The 18,898-nt window shown below is 39.3% G+C and overlaps 1 protein-coding gene across 5 annotated transcripts in view; it reads left to right on the top strand.

The window, feature by feature from the left end:
* Nucleotides 1-2,807, top strand: part of GLRB (glycine receptor beta) — a 56,479-nt gene extending 53,672 nt beyond the window's left edge. For 4 of the 5 annotated variants that reach the window (XM_049833829.1, XM_049833820.1, XM_049833845.1 and 1 more), the window contains one exon: nt 83-2,807. In XM_049833829.1, coding sequence (XP_049689786.1) covers nt 83-379 — 297 coding nt within the window. In that variant the 3' untranslated portion in view covers nt 380-2,807. The remainder of the gene's footprint in view (nt 1-82) is intronic. The other variant, XM_049833810.1, reaches the window with a different exon arrangement.
* The last annotated feature ends 16,091 nt before the right edge of the window (nt 2,808-18,898 follow it).

Genomic DNA, 18,898 nt, shown 5'->3' with positions numbered 1-18,898 from the left:
CGGTGTTCTCTAGCAGCTGCTTTAAGTTTGTTAATGAAATATGGTGAGTAGATCGTGATACCCCTCACTTTTTATTTCATAGGTTGGTGAGACCAGATGCAAAAAAGTTTGCACTTCGAAATCTGATCTGAGATCCAATGATTTCAGCATTGTTGGAAGCTTGCCAAGGGATTTTGAATTATCGAATTATGACTGTTATGGGAAGCCCATTGAAGTCAACAATGGGCTCGGGAAATCTCAAGCCAAGAACAACAAGAAGCCTCCTCCTCCCAAGCCTGTCATTCCATCAGCAGCAAAGAGAATCGATCTTTATGCAAGAGCACTGTTCCCTTTTTGCTTCTTGTTCTTCAACGTCATCTACTGGTCCATATATTTATGATAAAACTTTTATTTATTTTTTTCATATGTGTAAAATAAATCCCATTTCATTACCCCTTCCCAGTCATGAAGGCCACTGTATGAAATTATTTGCATTTGCAAAGCAATATGTTGCATTTTGATGCCATGCGATTGTACTGAACATATGGCATCTGAAATTTGAATGAAAGCATGACACTGCAATGTCTGTGCTCTGACCAGCGTTGTATATAAATGTACAGCATACATCCTGCTTTAGGAATATATATGAAGGACAATGCATACTACATTATAAAGCTGAATAACGCTTTTCAGTTATTAATAACATACAGAGATTTAAAGTGATTCTGACAATGAAACTGATGTGCACGTTGAGTATTATTAAAATCAGTATTCTAGTATATGTAGTATTTAACAGCTTTTCTGCTGACTTCCAGAGGAAAAAAACCAAACCCCAAACATCTTGTTCTTGTGTAATTTTAGACGGCACTGTTGAAGAAAAAGCTAAGATGTAATTCATACTATTCAGACTTTGTAAGTGAAGGCAGCATCGAATAAGCTGATCTTGTCTATGTGGAAAAATAAAGATCAGAGAATTACTAATTTTGTAAAATCAGCTCATTTGGAAAAAACCCCAGCAATTGTATCTATCAAGCAGGCACACTTAAGTGTGTGAGAATATGCTGACAATAAAACATTGGGCCAAATTTTGACTGCTGTTTCCTTAGGCGCAAACTAGATACATTATGTCAAAACCAAACAGTCCACTTTCTAGACTAAAGGCATCAGGAGTTTTGGAGAAACATCAGAAGATGCAGTTTAGTATCAGGTTAGGTTATACTTTTTTACATTACTCTGTCCTCTGGCTTATCTTCTGTAGCATCTGGCAAGCCTGCAGTACATAAGTCACCACTTTTGTTGTTGCATTGGATACATCTTACTTGATTTATCTTGTTTATCCCCTTGAAAGCTTTCAGTTTAAACAAACCGGTTGTTGTCAAGACGAAATCCCATTTTTATCACTAATTACACTGTCTTCCGTTGGCCTGTCGTAGCACAGATGACCAAAGCTAACACCTAGCCACTAGTAGAAGTGAACACATGTCCAAAGGTCTAAGGGGCTGAAACTCTTAAATATATCATGAACCCTTGTGCCTATGTGTTAATTAGTGGCTGCCCTCACCAGCTCATTGATTGGGCCGCTACATTTTGGAGAATAAGGTCCTATGCATGAAACAGTTCTGACAGGAGACTGCTCTCCATTTTCCAGAGGAAACCCTATGACATGGAGACTACCTAAACGTGATCTCCTCGGGGTGCGTAGGGCGGGACCCATGGTCTCCTGTGGGTGCCAGGGTACATCCCTTCGTAAGGGCAAGTCAGGAGGTGAGGCGCAGCCAGAAGAAAGCTGCTGGTATGTAGGCGTCTGAGTAGCGTGTGTTCCCTGGGAACACAGAGGGACTGGGCCTCCGCCCTCAAGAGCATGCCGTAGAGAAACATGCCTCTGCTTGTAAAGCTGGGGCAACACCGTTAGTTAAAATATGAAAATAAGACGGTTCTTACTAACTTGGCAATTCATAAAAGGAAATAGGGATTTTTGGCTCCTCATGGGCTAGGAAGGGACTGAATTAAATATGTGAAACCTTCCATAGTGCGGAAGCAGACACAATCCCGCTTGATGTGCTACATTTCTAGCTCATCCAGGATGCGTTGAACCAATGCAGGCCACAGGTGGACTGTTGGATCACTTGGCTGTTGCCCACCACGTGAATGTTGTCCACGTAGGATAAGCCTACAGAACCAGAAGGTCAAAAGTGGGAATATAAAAAGAGCGAAGCATGGCACGCTGGCTTCACTGGGCACCTGGTGGATCTGCACACCCCCAGGGCTCTTCCTAACCACTGCCACTATGTGACCAACAGCCTGGTTGCCACAGTTCGTGTTTGGGTTGAAGAGATCTGCTCTTCAGAACACGGCCACACGCTTTTCACCAGCTTCCTGGCCACTTTCTCGTGGAGATTTCAGGGAGCCACTTTACCAGGTGGCCGCAGTTTGTCCTTTGGATTTCTTTCTGATCCAAGGAAATGCAAGGGAAATCCCAGGTGTTACTGAGCTGTGTTGAACCGGGGTGGGGGGAAAATGATACCTTTAAGATCTAGTTCAAAGTTTCAGTATTTCTGTCTGGTGAAGGTATTTACAGAATTGTCAGAGACTCTTAAGAAGCAATAAGGATAAGTCAAAGAGAGGAGAGAAGGGAGGGGTAATTTTTATACGTACAATCAGAGTGCTATATTTGTAGACATTATTTATTCTCATACTTGTATTTTTTCTTACAATACTGGAAGGCAAGAAAATAATTACCCTGTGTCAGAAATTATATTAATTTTGGAAGATAATTTTCTTGTTAGAACTCTTATTAAATGATTTATCTGTAATTAATGTCCACATTCTATCTGTATAATCTCAATTATAGATTTTATTGTTAAATTAATCTTTGTTCCTTCTTGCTTTCCTACTTACTTGATGGCTTTTGTGTTTTATCATAAAACATTTACTCAATAATACACTGTAATTGCTTTCCAACTCACACACAGGGAAGCAAAAGGAATGTGTATTGTTAAGATAAAGGTTTTTCATTCATTACAGCACAAAAACTAAGGACAGAAGCAAAGTTTAACAGCAAATTTGGAACAAAATTTAAAATAAAACAGTATCAGCTATAAAGTATTAATTTTCTTTTTACTTACACTAGATAATATTGCAGTATTTGTATTACCTTGGAATATATTAACTTGTCCTACTGAGCAGTAATAATTGATTTATTTTATTTTTCTTCTTTCTACTAAAGGTCATTGAGAGTTTTGCATACCATATCACATTGCGGTCCTCCAGCACCCTCTAGTTGTGAAATTCTGCCTGTTGACTGATTTCCAGAATGAGGTGCAAACGTAAAACTGTATAGGCAGTATAGGATGTCACTTGATAGTGATAATATGAAGGGAAAAAAATATTAATAAATTTTAAATTAACTGGACATAAAATCGATGGACAGCTATGGAAACTTACCATGCAGTATGAATTTAGAAACGTAGAAATTACGACATTCAAGTAGTAGCAAAGGTGAGGCTCATGAAGTACACATTAGCAACGCAATTAACTAGTCATGATGTCTGAACAAACTGCATGACAGCGAAATCTGTTTCTGAGGGAGAGACCATCTGTGTTTCAGCTGACATTTACTTTAAGTTCTCCTGTTTACTGGTAGGAGAGTTACACATTCTTGTTCTACCCTTAACATAAACCTCAGAATTTTCTTGGCCCTTAAGCATCGAGGGGTAGTATCCAAATAGTTCATCCCTTTCTTTCATAGTGTTCAGGATTTTAGAACACTTTCAAACACAGCATCAGGAATTTCCATGGAGAGGAATTAATTAATTTCTTAACCGCATTCACAAATTTAAGCTATACAATAAGTAAGGATGTGACTTGAAAAGTGTATCAGCTGCTATGCGTTAATTCCCTGCTAGGATGTGTGAAATGTACCGTGTGGAGTAATGCACACCTTTCTTTCTCATGCTGGTTCGACTCGTGTTTGACACCCCCTTTTAGGAGCAGCTCTGTAGTGGGTTTTGGCACCTCCTCTTTTTTTCAGTCTTGCGTTAATTCTAGCTGAGGTTGTGTATGTGAGCAGTCTGTCTTTTAAGTGAGGAAGGGAGTTTATTTCTGTAAGTGCAGCGTACAGAAGATTGACCACTTGGAAGCATTGCCAAGCAGCTTTCATTCTTCAAAGTCTTCAAACTGATTTGGACTTGGTAACAGGAAATGTATGGGTAAAGGGAGAGTGTCTTCAGTGCCCTATTAGCCATTAAAGAGAAAGTAGTAACACTGTCTTTTGGGGTATTTTCAATGAGCGTGACCACAGAGACAGATCTGGCTGTATAATCATTTTGAAGGAAGTGCACTTAGAAGCAATCTTTATTTGAAAATACTTCACTCTGAAGAGAGACAGTAACTTACTGAAGCAGTCTGTCATAGCTGTTAAGGTAATCTATTAAGAGACGTTATAATACAGGTGAGACCATTGGCCTCTTCTTCAATTAAAGCAGCTTACTGTTACGGTTATTGGATGACTTGTGCTGAGGATATTTATAGAACAGGTAACAATCAATTATTTATTTCCAAGGGAGTGCAACCTGAATATATGCAATGTCAAGTGATTTTTCAGGCTAAAGAGATAGCTTAGTGCTGAAATGAGTACAGATGTGGTGTGTAGCAGATAAGGGAATGATGGGACACTGTTACTTGATGCTTTGGTTTACTAAATCCAGGACTAGAGAAGAAAATGTGGAAAGAAAAAGAAATCTGGATACAGAGAGACTGAATAATAGCTTTGTTTGTGTCTACAATTTAATTCAATGGTATCGACCGATTTCATTGCTCTGTATAGTAATATCACAAGTTACCTTCTTTTTATATAAAGAATTAATTAAAAAAAAAAAAAAAGGAAAATTAAGCTCATCTGTGGTGCCAGAAAGATACAGAAACTAGTTCTTTTCATACGAAGCTTTACACTTAAACAAACAATGGAATATACAGAAAACAAAATGCTGTTTTAAAGACATAAAATTCTCATTTTGTGGCTTTGTCTATACCATTGCATCAAATCAACCACAAACAATCTGGGCTGCTTGCAGCGCTCCCTTGCATTTTGGCTTACTCGGGAAAGTCGCCCGCCCCTCTACCTCCCAGCACCTGCCCTCATTCCATCAGTGATAATAGTGTCAGCAGACATTTAAAAAAAAGATTACGTGGCAATTTTGAAAGCCTTCTGAAAACCCTACGTTGTCTACACCGCAGCCACTAAAATGTCTGCAGCTAATGCGGGCTTATCCAAATTAGCTTTAAACTAGCTGACTGGGGACGGCTGGCAAGGTAGCCATGGTAACGGCGAGCTCCGCCTGGGAAGCCTACCTGCTGGCGTAGGAAATGCAAAAATATACTTTGGTGTTAACCCCCACAACGCTTTATGCTGCCTTGGCTGTTACGCTCCAGCCGTCGGTTTAAAGTTAGCTCGTGTGGGTGTTTACCAGCCCGCGAAATGTAGATGTACGGCTGTATGACGCACTGTGTGCTAGAAGTGAATTATTTCTTCCCACTGGTGATGTGAAAAATGCCCCTGTAAAATATTCTTTCTATGGGTCTCGATGACATACAGGATTTCTGCCATATTTAATTTTGTGTACTGACAAGAGTGTTCACCGGTAAAGCCAAAAATGAAACTCTTCTTCCCAAACCAATGCACGTGTAAAAGAACGAGTTGGATTTGCCCACCTGAGCGCGGATGAGGTCGCCTCCTGAGTCTGGGTCATAAGACTATCCCTTTTACACATTAAAAGAGCCATTCTGTTTAAAGTCCCCAACTCTAACAGCGGATATTAGGTCGTAACCTTTTAAATGAATTATGCGACTAAAGAAACTAGTGAGACTAATGAGACTGACTAAAGTCTTTTTTGGCTTCCAGGTTGTCTATGGAGGTCAACCCTGGTTTTGAGGGGCACTGATTGCTTTTCAGCAGGGCGTTTCTCAGCACCTGAGTGCCTACCAGGGTTCTGGAGAACAGCATCAACCCACTCCCTCCAAACAGGGAAGGTATGCGAAGGGCCTTCAGTCTCATTAAGTCAGCTCTTCTCTGGAGTAATTGAGGTAAATCTGAAGTCTGCCTGGCACCGTTAGCTATCGCACAGAGACAGCAGGTAGGTTAAGCACATGCCTTGTAGTATGAGAAAATGAATGGTCTTTCCCCTTACTGTCTGAAAGTATGGTTTACAGTGGCGGAAACCAAGCAGTAAGACAACGTGGGTTACTAAGAGTTTCTATCCCACCAGGCAATTGCTTAAGCCACATAACATGCTTTGAAAGGAAGAAGTATGGGGACTGTGGAGTAGAAAGCGTAAGGTTTTGGGGTAACTCTTTTCCACCTGGCGAGTTCTTCAGGCGGTGGCAGTGGATAGTGTGGGTTTTTTCATATATATCTGTGTATGTCTGTTTCCTTCTATGAATATCCACAGTGAGAGTCATTTTTCACTTGAGGAAGCAAACTCAAGAGGGTTTTGGGCCCAAGAAACCCTCCTGAGTATAGCAGGTCGAGGTGTTGTACCACTGCCTCCTACAAAAGCCTTTCAACTCAGAGGGATCCTTCTGTAGCACCATAAATTGCAAGAAAATCCCTGCTGAAACGGCGACTGCTGCTGAGAGGAAAAGCTGTGTGTAGGCAGCCCCTGTGCTTCCACCTTCTTTCGCTGTAGCATACATCATGATAATCAATAGCACTGTTTAGCTCTTCTGTTCTGCAAAACACTCCTTTTATCAAGACTGAGTTATTTCCTCAGCAATACACTTCAGCTAGCCTACCTTTCATCTCCGTACAGTCAAAGCAAAGATCGTGTGTGTGACTCTGACAGAGTTCGTGAAGGCAAGCCAGTGCTGATGCTCAAGAACAGGTGATTGGTAATAGATGAGAAGACCTGGGACTCCCTTGTTGCTCAAATTTTAACGTCATTTATGTTATCCTATTTCAGTTCTGTCCCTATAACTCAGAATACTGTATAATTTGAATAAAATCTCACTACATGCATTATTTTTTTGAGTTAAATGTATCGAATCATGAATTTCTTGTCAAAAGCAGAATACAAAAAAAGGTAGTCCACGTGGCATTTTTTTAAATATTGATTTCCTCTATTAACCTTAAAACTTGCATTTGACCCAGAGGCTAGGGAAATTTATTTCTCAGTGTTTAATAAGCCTTACGTTGTCGTAACAGATTTATCAGTGTCTCAGGCGAGGCTCGCTCTTTCAGATTAATTTGTTTGTTTCTTTCACTCCCAAAGGCCAGCTCATTGGAAAACATTAATTTGAAGGCTGGCTATTTCAAAGGCATAATACTGACAGGAATGGACCGTAAAGGCTAATGTTTTTGACCAATACCACTCCAGCATCAGTTTCTGCTTTTGACAAAGCCTATCTTGCTACCTGCTCCCACTTCTGACAAATCCTGTTTAGCTTCAGCCTACTGGAGGGTGTAAAATCTTCGTAGGCTTTTTAAAATATCTGTCTGACTCTGTCAGCTTCTGAGGCAGCTCTGTTTCCATTCCCCTTCTGGATGTGCTTCAGGATCAGGCTATTACAGAAGCAATCTTCTTTTTTCAAGCAAATACAAATGATATACAGCAATCACCGTGAGCTCTAATCTACTCCGTGGAATTAAACTGTAGTCTTTATTTATTAATTCTTCATATTTTCTAGTTGGTTGTTTCCCCAAGGTGAAAACGTTTTCAATAAGTAAATTTCTTGAATGAAAAAACAAATGTGCATAATGGCAGGAGAGGATCACATTGGCCCTGCTTGTTTTCTCTGGACTTAAAGCTTTTCTCTTGCTGTGGTCTTAAAGCCAAGAAGGCTTCGGAGGATCTGACGCTGCTGAAGTCATTGCGGCTGCCCTACGGAAGGACGGACGAAGACAAGACCCCCTCCCTGCGTAGGACCTGCCCTATACAGCTGCCTTCAATGCAAATGAGCTGAAGCAAAACACAGCTAGGTTTCCCAAACGCCATGCCTTTGCAATAACGTGTTCATCACATTCTCCACTTGATGAGTTTTCTTGCAACAGAGAGGCACTTTATTTAGAAAAATAACAACAACGATGCCATAGTAATATTCCCAGACACTGCAGTTTCATGGGAGTATTTTACACCACTACTGTAGAATACTGAACGTTATGAATTTCACCATGGGAGATTTTAAACAGAAAATGCATATCCAAGTTGGCAGCACTTTATTATCTGTTACTCATAAGCATGGCTTTATTGCTTTATTTGTCATACGGTCCCATATTGTTCCCATTTCAGGAACAGCATTTTAAAATGGGAATTTTTCTAAGTATATGAAGTATTAAAACATATTGTGGTTTACCCTATTTTTTTCCCCAGGAATATAAGAGAGAGATAGTGTATTTTACATTACAGTGCTCTTGCAGCAAGTGTACTAGTCTCTGTGAAGAAAGTCTTGATGAAATTAAATAGGTGGAAAAAAAATTCATGGAGTGTGCAAATGAAACAGCCAGGAATAAATCCATTTATGCAAGACTCACACTGAGAGTCTGATGAGCTTTGACAATTGGAATAAATTATTTTGGCTGAAAGGAGATTCCAGCCTTAAAAGACAGGACAACACTGAATCTTTCAACAGTTTTCATTTCTTGGCTGAAAAGAAAAATGTAGCTTTATAGAAAAGACCAGGTAGTCTCGTCCGTACTGACCTCATATCTGCGCCTGACCAGCATGCTCTCCTGTAATACGGTCTTTCTGCCAGTCCATGCTGCAAGAATTCAATCGATGGCATTATTTCCTCTCTGACGGAGCAGTAAAAGGACTGCTGTTAGCAGTGCATGACTGTGCGCAGTGCATGACTGAAGGCACGGCTCTGTGTACAGTCTTAAGTTTGAACATCATACATAAGTGACGGTCTGTAGGTAAACACAGTATTCAGTAACTAAAGAGAGCCAGGTGTCCCTTCCCCAGGTATCCTGTGCAAGTTTGGCAGACTATTGCCTCTATTTTTGTACGTTCCCCCGCATCAAATGATAGATGATAAGAAGGCTGCTTTCTGTTGCGCTAAGGGCCTTTTGTTTAGATTGGACGTGGCTGGGATGAAAAATAATCTGTTGCTATACGTTGTACACTGCCTTAAGGCACCACTGTAATGCACGCAAATAAGAATAAAAATTATTTCAATCATTATTAATAATAGATTCAATGGTATAGGGTAGTGATATCTGTATTTGTCTTCTCCCGGTCTTAACGTTTCTGGAAGTAGTCTGGCTCTGATTTCAAGTGCCTGATACTCCCCCGCATTTACATGGGCTTTACACTGTAGTTCTTTCTGATTTACTCTCAGAGGAGGATCAAATCTGCCCCACTCCATGTATACATTCGTCCCTTTAATATTACTCCTTTCCGATCTCTAAAAAGGATTCTAAAAAATAACCTCACAGTTCATTCCTTGGATTCAAATTCCACAGAAGAATCTGCAGAATAACAAAGGAAGAATTTGTATCTTTTAAAACAATACATTTATTCATTTATAATTTAATATACATACGCATAAATATCCATATTTAATATAATGGCATTTTTAGGACTAAGCCTTCATGAAAACAGCTTGTCAGGATTTAATAACTTACCAGTATTTTCCCCTTCCATTATTATTATTTTGTTTGGCAAGTATTTTCAACATACATCCATATCATATTTTTCATTTCCCTGTAAAATAAATTATCCCCTGCCACGGCACAGAGTGAGCTATGTGGGCCACGGGATATTAAATCACATACCGGAGTAACTCCTTCAATTGCAAGTTCAAAACAAGTGCTGTCACATATAATGTAATCAATAAGTACTCTCTTTTAAAGAAAAACTGTGATTAGTTGGTATCCAACATTTTACTAGATTGTTAATATTAGGAATGCTCTATAGTAATTAATGAGTATATTCAGTTAATTACTAGTAAATAAATTAATAAAAGGGATACTGAAAAATATGGATATGTTTCCTGGGGTCGTTAGCTAAATCCTGGAGGTGGGAAGCTCACATTAGGCGATGCAGTCTCTCACTTCTAGTCCAACAGCAGTGTAGATACAGTCACCTGGGGTCTGGTTTATAAACAAGAAGTTAAAAGTGAATGCCACACATCTGTCTGACTCGTGGATTGCTTACGGCCTTCTGCAAGTTGGAGTGGAAGCCCAGCAGTGCTCTTCTCAGAAGGCAGGGTTTTCTTTCATGGTTGACATTCAAAAGCAAAAGATTGTGGGAGCCCATGAAGGATGGTGCTTTCAAGCCATTTAAGTTCACTGCCATTTCATGGGGTATTGCTGTAATTGTTTATCCATACGTGTCACGCAACCGTTTGTCAATAACACCAAATTGTCTGTTCTTCTAATGAGGCACTGTATTGAGATGAGTTATAATTAATAAAATTATAAAGTAATCAGATGAGGAATGGAGAAAATTCCACTCCAAAGCATCACATTTACACTACAGACATTTTTTTGTGCGCAGCGCTGCAATAGCTGCGAAGAAGTAATATTGTATTCTGCTATCTTGTTCAGCAGTAGTGCTCAGAGCGCTGGCAAGATTTGTGATTTTCCCTAACTGCCTCAAATAACCGAACTCTTCTCGCTGTAAAGAAAATCTGAACTATTGCTACTATTCTGGTATGAAAACATCAGCAAGAACCAACTGACTCTGGATACACGTCTGAGGCTAGAAGTTTCTGATCTCGTTCTATTTCCCTTGCTTTTTCTAAAGGAAGCCTTGGGTGTTTTAGGTAAGCTCATTTCATTGCCTTTGACTTTTATTTGCTATAGCTGACCAGCCTTTAAAATTAAGGTCCTATATTGTTAGTACTACTAAAACCACAGGGAGCCCAGCAGAATACAGGCAAACGTTGGCGAGGGCTCTCCTCCAGAAAATGTCTTTCAGTATTCATATTCACTTCAGATACCAAAAGACTTTTTATAGTTTTAGTTATAGAAAGTGAGTTCGTGAGATCACATTAGCGGATCTGTTTGATTTAACAGAAAGGCGTTAAGTGCTGTATTCACAGTAGCTACAGCCGGTACTGACAGGTTGGGTACCACCAGGATTTGGGAGAGAGGATGGATCCCCCTAGGAGTGTGCCTGTCACTGGTCTGCATGCTCCTAGCTGTGGCATAAATCCTTTCTCTGTCCGTAGGTCGGTTTTCTTTGTAGCTGGTTTAGACGCAGGACAGTGATGTTTCTAAGTTCAAGGTTAGGTTGTTGTTGTGTACTCTTAACGACTGCCTTTGAACCGCCCTTGAAAGCCTGTCAGCTTGTCTCTTTCTAAGCCCTTGATGCATTCATTGTGCTGTGTATGTTGAGCCGTAGTATAGGAAACCATAAATGTAAAATTGTTCAGAACCCAGCTATCTGCGCCCACCACCTCTGTGCGTACGTCTTGTTAGGGCAATGCAAGTAGCAAGGAATAAGGTAAGTCCCAGGTTAAATGGCAGCTACGTAGACTCTAACAGTGGCTAGCAGTTCATCGGTACAAGATAGCTTTCCAGTGTAACACAAACGAAGTATCAGGAAAGACAAGCAGCATCATTTAGGTTGTTTTAATGCCACGAATATTATAAGCAGAAATTTCTCTACTCTAAGATCTGCTATGAAACCCTACATTTAAAGCAATTATGCAATTAGAAGAATGTTATTTTCTGTGCATTTACTACCATGTAGATGTATTTCTAGTCCAAAGTATGTAATTAAGTGCCACATAAGAATCGTTTATTTTTTTCTTATGTTTCTGGTTTGTTTTTTTTTCCTTCTGTAAAAGTTTTCCATTAACACCACACTATCACAATTAATCTCTGGGAAGATATGCCTATGCAAAGGTGAAAGTAAAAATATCTCTTATCTCTGCAGTGAACTAGTTCTTGGACTAAACCACTGTGAAGTGGTTTTTCAGAACTAAAAATAAACTTCTGTTGAGCACAACTCTGTACATTTCTGTGATAACTCAAGTAAGCTGTTTCTTGACAAGATGATTTTCTCAATATAAAAATTATTGATGCCAAACAAGTAAATGGCGAATGCAAAAGATATTTCTGTTGCTGAAAGATCATAATGATGAGAGCTGATGTTTCAAATCACAACAGTCCTTTTAATCTTATATCCTATTTTTGACAGGATTTTCCAAAGAATAGTGTAAAATGCCTGCAGTGGGTAACTGAACAAAACAAAACAAAAACTTTGTACCTTTTCTCTATTTCCTTAAGAAAGGAATTATTATCTTGTCTCATGCAATTCTATCTATTCCTCCAACATAATTTATTTTTAATGTTGCTAAGTGCTTGCGCTCCATGGTATAATTTCTGCAGCAGCACAATATGTCTCTTACTTATTTGTGTCATAAAATACATTATTTTAACATTTGCTCAAGTGTTTTTGTATGATTGATATCATTTTTCTATTCTTTTTTTTTATGAAAAACATAACAGGGAACGTTTGAGTGATTGGTGTTTAATCTCTTACTCACTATAGCTTAAATTTCCCTTTATTTTCCTAGTGGCAGAAGCCCTGACAAAATTATAAAACTATAAATTTGATCTAAATAAAATGCACTGTAATAACATAACCATTTTTAAACTAAATCCGTAACACGAACGTCTCTCTTTTTAAAACAAAAGTTGTTTCGGTTTTTCTTTTCCTTTTTTTTAAAATAAAAGAAAAGAATAAAAAATGCAGCTTTATACAAGTTGCTTATAAATGAATCTATGACCTAAGTCCCAGTTACCTGCGGACACCTGAAACCGTATTACGCTGCCAGTTCAGCGTAAAGTGGTTATGACTGCGACCAGTGGCGTTGGTATAAGTGGAAACTGATGCCTGTGTACCTTCTGATACTTCTGTAAGCTTCAAAAGGGAAAGAAGAAGAAAAATGGAGGCTTCATTTACTCCCTTGGTGACCGCAGTGAATTTTGTTCTGCTTTACTGTAGAGGGAGCAGAAAAGCAGTCTGTTACCGTCATATATCTCACGACGTTGACAGCCAGCCAAATTGCCTGCGCTCTACTGAGCAGCCTGGAACTGGGCATGCCAGCCCCAAGGGACGGAGGTGACACACCGCCCCTTCTTCCCCTTCCCCTTCCCCTTCCCCTTCCCCTTCCCCTTCCTCTTCCCCTTCCCCTTCCCCTTCCCCTTCCCCTTCCCCTTCCCCTTCACCTCGGCTGGCTCCTGACCAGTTTGGTCTCCAGGCCAAAGGCAGGGCTAAGGCTAGAATTGTCACAGCAGCTTCCCTGCATGTTCAAAGAGCTCTCGGCCTCGAAGCCTTGTGCAAAGGATGTGGACGAGATCATACAGATGCTGTTTTGGGCAAGAAACTAAGGAGAAGAGATTCACTCCCGCACCGTGGAATATTGTGAGAAGCTCTCTTGCTTGGATTAAGGAGTTTAGCGTAAAACTTAGGGATTCATTAGTTCTGCTGTGGTGGAAAGCATCTCTGCGAAGCTTATGTGAATGCTATCCTGAATCCTGTGCGAGGTCATAAACCGAATTACAGTACTGACAAGCAGTGCAATACCGCTGTCAGAACTTCCACTCTCTATAGATAGAGTTCAGTGTTCGTGAACTGGTTTTACCTCGTCGGGATACAAAAAGAAGTCCCATCTTTGACACTCTTTGACCTTTTCAGGATATCAGATTTGCAACAGGTTCAAATTCGGAAAAGATCAGCTGATTTCTCCAGGTTTCTAAGGTAGGTGGAGTAGGCATGTCTTTTATGGATAGTTTTTATGAATGAAACATTAAACCGAGAACGTGCCTTCTCCATGCCGAGAATGATCATTACACGGTCCGTTTCCCACAGGTTGGTGTTTGTCCAGTGCCCTTGTTCAAAATACTGCCTCAGCACACTCACTACAATGACAGAAACAACTTCTTACAATATTCATAAAGTTAAGTGCAGCCATAAGGAACGTTTGAGCAAGCATATACAAAGGTTTTATTATCACTGGCACATATTAGCCTCAGGTTTCAATCTGTCTATAATTTGTAGATCCGGAGCTGCTCCTCACTGTCGTCGCTTGGGATTCCAAAGATGCGAGATCACCGCACGGTGCTGCCATTGCTGAGGGAGAAAACACCTAGTTTTCGGAAAACCGCTTCCGTTGCACAGAAAATTGTCCAAGTCGCAAGTGAGTAGAAATCAGAGAATGAGTAACAACAAAAGCATACCCCAGATATGTCAACAGAGAGCGGACGATAACATTCTCGTCAGCTTGTATTTGCCTTTTAATATTTTAGTGTGTTGTTTATGAATGCAGGGAACTGAGGTGGAGAGGCGATTTGACAAGTGCTGGCAATTTGACAAGAACCATACCTCAGCAGAGTGCAGTCCACCAGTACATGAAATCCGATGTCTTCACCATCTCCAAAGGGCTTTTCGTTATGAATAACGAGTAATACATTTCTCACAGGTGACAGGAAAGATGCAAGGCTAAAGAGGAATTTGAACGATTAAGAACTGACCTGAAAAATGGGTGTAGGTTTCATATGTCAAACATAGATGTTGGCATAGGAAATGAAATAAGAACATGACGAGAGTAAAAAACAATGCTGGAGTCAAGGCTGGCATTGCTCGTGGAACAGATGGGAGAGGTGGCAGATGAAAAGAGAGAGGATCAAGGCTGGCTGTTACAGTCTAAAGCAAGAACCCAACACATTTGAATTAGCTGTGCTCCACAGGAAGAGTGGGGATGGTAAAATCAAGATAACGGGAGAGAAAAAAAGATTCTGATGGCAATGCTTTGGAAAACCAGATGGAAATTAGTCAAGGAAGGAGACAGCAAGGAAGAAGAGAGGTAACAGGTAGGCGGGAAAAAATTAGGACAGGATTAAAAAATGCGTTCCTTCGGACTGAGACAAAGCAATGGAAGTTTTTAATACTGTTGGAAGAAAGGGGAAGATACTGCCAGACAAGAATCATGGATTTAGCATGCATAGTCTAATCTGAAAATCTTCCTTTTATGTTTTCTTGGAGCCTTAATAATGTAATCTGCTATAATCTCAGTAGAAAAAATTGAAGTAATCTGTAGCAGATTTTCCAGACACTCGGATAGTTCAGCATGTACCTAAGTGATCTTGTAGGCAAGATAAATATAACGTTTCTTGCAAACAGCAAGAATGCAAGTAGCTCCGATAAATACAGTAAATCCCAATTTTCCATACATTTCTCACAATGGTTATCTAAGTAAGTAACAAACTGCACCATCACAGCTACTACACAGCAAAGGGAACTTCAACTTGTACGATTATCACTAATTATTTTACATCAGTTATGCCACAGGGTAGTGATGTTGCTTTTTTCACCATCAGAATCACATAATAGAAGGTAGGATAAGCTATTCCTTAGTGCATACCATCCCCGGGTATATATACTGTTAATGGGAACAGTGTGTGTTTGCTAATCAGTAGAGGAAGCAGAATGAGCCTGGGAGATCAGGATGTACTTTTTATTTTTAAAAAGACTCTTGAGATCCAGAATGAACATATGGGACTAAACAATTTAAGAAAAATTTGGAACTCGAAACTTTCATTTGTATTTCCTCTTTATTTACATTTACTGGTATTTGCAAAAGTTCTGCAGATTTCAAAAATCCAAAGACAACAATCTTTTTTGAAGGGAAGAATTTCTTAAATGGCCATGGAATCAAAGGATTTGTACATTGGTACAGCATTTTTGCATCCCACAAAACCTGCATATTTTATTTTTTTTTAAATGAAAAAAATAATGAAAAAAAGTCTGAATATAAAAACCAAATATTGATGGCACATAAGGCCAGAAGGTACCACTACAACCATTTAGTTTGAGCTCTTGCCAAGGGCCTTCTCAGAATTTAACTTTTTCAACAAGGATTATTAGAAGACAATCTGATTTTAAGTGAGCATTTTCCAAGGCTGAGGAACTCACTACAACCCTCAGCACATGATTACCATGGTGAAGGACACATTACTAAACCAGCAAAAGATAAACTTTATTTCTAATATGACTATAATTAAGATCAGCATTCAAATAATGTTCTTTTTACTGCATCCATCTCCTCAAATGCTTTATATTATCAAAGTTACTTTCCTGAAGCAGGTATTCCATGTCATCAAGTCATTCCTGAACTTTATTTTTGGTAAGGACATGGAGCGATCGCTAAATGTTTCTGAGTGCAAGGCAAAAATTTCCCATTCTTCAGTCATTTCCAAGTTTGTTTCCGTGTCTCCTGTGCACCTGCTGAAACACATGAACACTTAGTTGAATTGCAGCCACTGTCTCAACCAGGATTGTGCCAGGATGAATCGCTGAGGAAATGTATTCCTGATAAACTCATATTTGTTTCTGACCAGCACATATATTAGCCCTTTTTAGCTTTCTCACCAACTTCTACCTTATGTTCAGAATGTCGTCCATTAGAACCTATTAAATCAAATGTAGCCATCATCGAATCTTGCATTCTTTGCAATAAGTAGCAAATCTCTCCCGGACTTCCATGGAATCGGGATTAGGCACTTAGCCTTTTTAGGGTTTTGACATCTTATTATTTGATATCTGGCCTTCTGTCATCTGTCATTGTTTTCATTATTATTGTACTGCTATGTTCCTTTCAACAAGTGATTGATGCTTATTATTAACAGTCCCCCTGTTGATGCTTTGTTCAGATTCTGAACGAGTGCATTTTTATATGAGCTTTTGTTGTGGATTTAGAAGAATGCATATGAGAATGTAATCTTCTGGTTTTAAGATTACAATCCTTACTTACCTCTCGCTAGATTCTTTTCCATTTCTTGTGCAAAAAGTATTGAATGTGATTCCCAGTAATGTAGTCTGATATTTTTATGCACAGTGTTAATGAGTATGTCTATTCTTAGTACACGGTCATAAATTACTATCACCTATAAATTTCATTTTTCTCCTTTGCCTGCTTGCATCTTTTTGATTAGCATAGGACTGTTATAAAAAAATGGAGAGTTGAAGAAGGCCTTATTTTATTACCAGCATTTTTTCCCTGTTATTAAATTCTGATTAAACTGTTTTCTGGCTGATTCACTAGCCCATGCCGTCCTTTTGTACTTACTCATCTCAGTTGGAATCTTTTATTTTTCTCTGGCACACCATCAGTAGAATATGGCCACATAATTTGACATTTTTTCAACATGTTCTGACATGATGATACAAATCCGGAATATTACATGCACATAAATACACACACAGACACACATTGTACCTGATGTATACATATACATACTCACAATTCTGTAATGGAAAAAATTGCATTAGAAAATCAGCAGCCGGTGTGGTATCAGTTGTGACTGTCATGGCAGTTGTTGTTCATTCACCACAAATAGTCTGCACAAAACTCCCAGCTGCAACTGGTAGTTAACTTCTTACTCGGGTCAGTTTTGTTTTACCCACCTGCTATGCTATGTTCTGTAGGCCTTTAACTTGAAAGGTGTATCAAGGACACTGTCATGACAGAAAGTGTGTTCAAGACCTTCACCTATAAACTGTTTTCATTTGGGTAAGGTTGCTCATTGTGTAGTGCCCACTACAGTGGGATCAAACTTAGTTTAGCATTATCCACAGTTTAGTATAAACAATAAAATAACACTCTACTATCTAACCAGCTAAAACATGCATCACCATGAATTACTCTTACTGTATCTGACAAAGGTCTTGATGTGCATGTGGAATAGCACTGTTCTCTATGACACAAAAAAACCCCAAACCCCCAACCAACCAAAAATAACAGCTTAGAGATTTAAACCTTTTCCATAACTGTAACGACAATTAGTTCAAAAAGTGGGGTTCTTCTAGATTTAATTTTTATGTTTTGCATCATCTTAATGCTTTTTATATTTTAGTTCATTATGCAGCTGTAATGTATATTGGCAAATAGCATTTTTTTGGTTTATTATAAAATATTGAAATACAATCTTCAAACTGAGCTCTTTGCTGCATTTCTTCAGACCCGGGTGGAAAAAGTGTATGTTTATGATTTATCTGTGCTCCTGTTAAAGACTGACGACACTACACTAAAATATGTATTAAAAGTAAATGCCTGTAGAGCTCATTGTCCAGGGTGCAGTGAGGACTACCTGAATGCAAGCTTTCCTCTGATATCTTAATCTATCGATTATCACAGTGACACCGTTTGCTCCTTTCACAGAATTCAGCTGTAGCTTTTACCATGGAGCACAAAACCTGACTGCTGGGAGGCACCAGGTAGGGGGAGACCAAGGAAGGGCTGTAGCGACTCTGCCGTTCTACCCAAATAATGCCATAGGGTCTAGAAGCTCACGCTGCTAAAGCTCACTCTGTCTTTATCAGGCTCATCCCATTTCGTGGTGAGAGAGAGATGATGACACAAGTACAGGCAGAAGCTAGTACAGAATTTCCCAGTGAAATGACTCAAATGAAACTAAACCGGTCATGAATTAGTGATGGGTAAAGGGCCTCAAACTGCCTACAGGATATGTACTTATATTGACATCTGAGTATCTGTAGCTTCGAGACCCTTCCTTGTACCTGGAAAGGAGAATTAAGACAATTTAATAATTAAAAAAAAAAAAAAAAAGAAGGAAATGCAATGCAAGATCAGTATCCTTTCTGACATGGGTATGTCTCATCTTTATTCACAAAAAATAAAACAAATACAAATGCCAGCAAACGATTATTTAATAGCAAATTCATTGTCACAGTCACAGTATTGCTACACCGCCTGTTCTTCTGCAAGATATGTGCGTGTGTCCGTGCGTGTCCGTGTGTGTTGACCATAGCAACAGAGTTTGTGCCAAAGTGAAAAATGTTAAATTTAGCTTGCAGTAAATAATATGTCTAGCTAATGTGGATGGAACTCATCTTGGGGGAAAAAGACCCCCACCAACTCCCCATTGTACCTGAAAATGAAGTGTCTGAACTGC

The sequence above is a fragment of the Accipiter gentilis genome, chromosome 3, assembly GCF_929443795.1.
Source record: "Accipiter gentilis chromosome 3, bAccGen1.1, whole genome shotgun sequence".
NCBI classification, from domain to species: domain Eukaryota; kingdom Metazoa; phylum Chordata; class Aves; order Accipitriformes; family Accipitridae; genus Astur; species Astur gentilis.
This window is presented reverse-complemented; position numbering and strand designations above follow the sequence as displayed.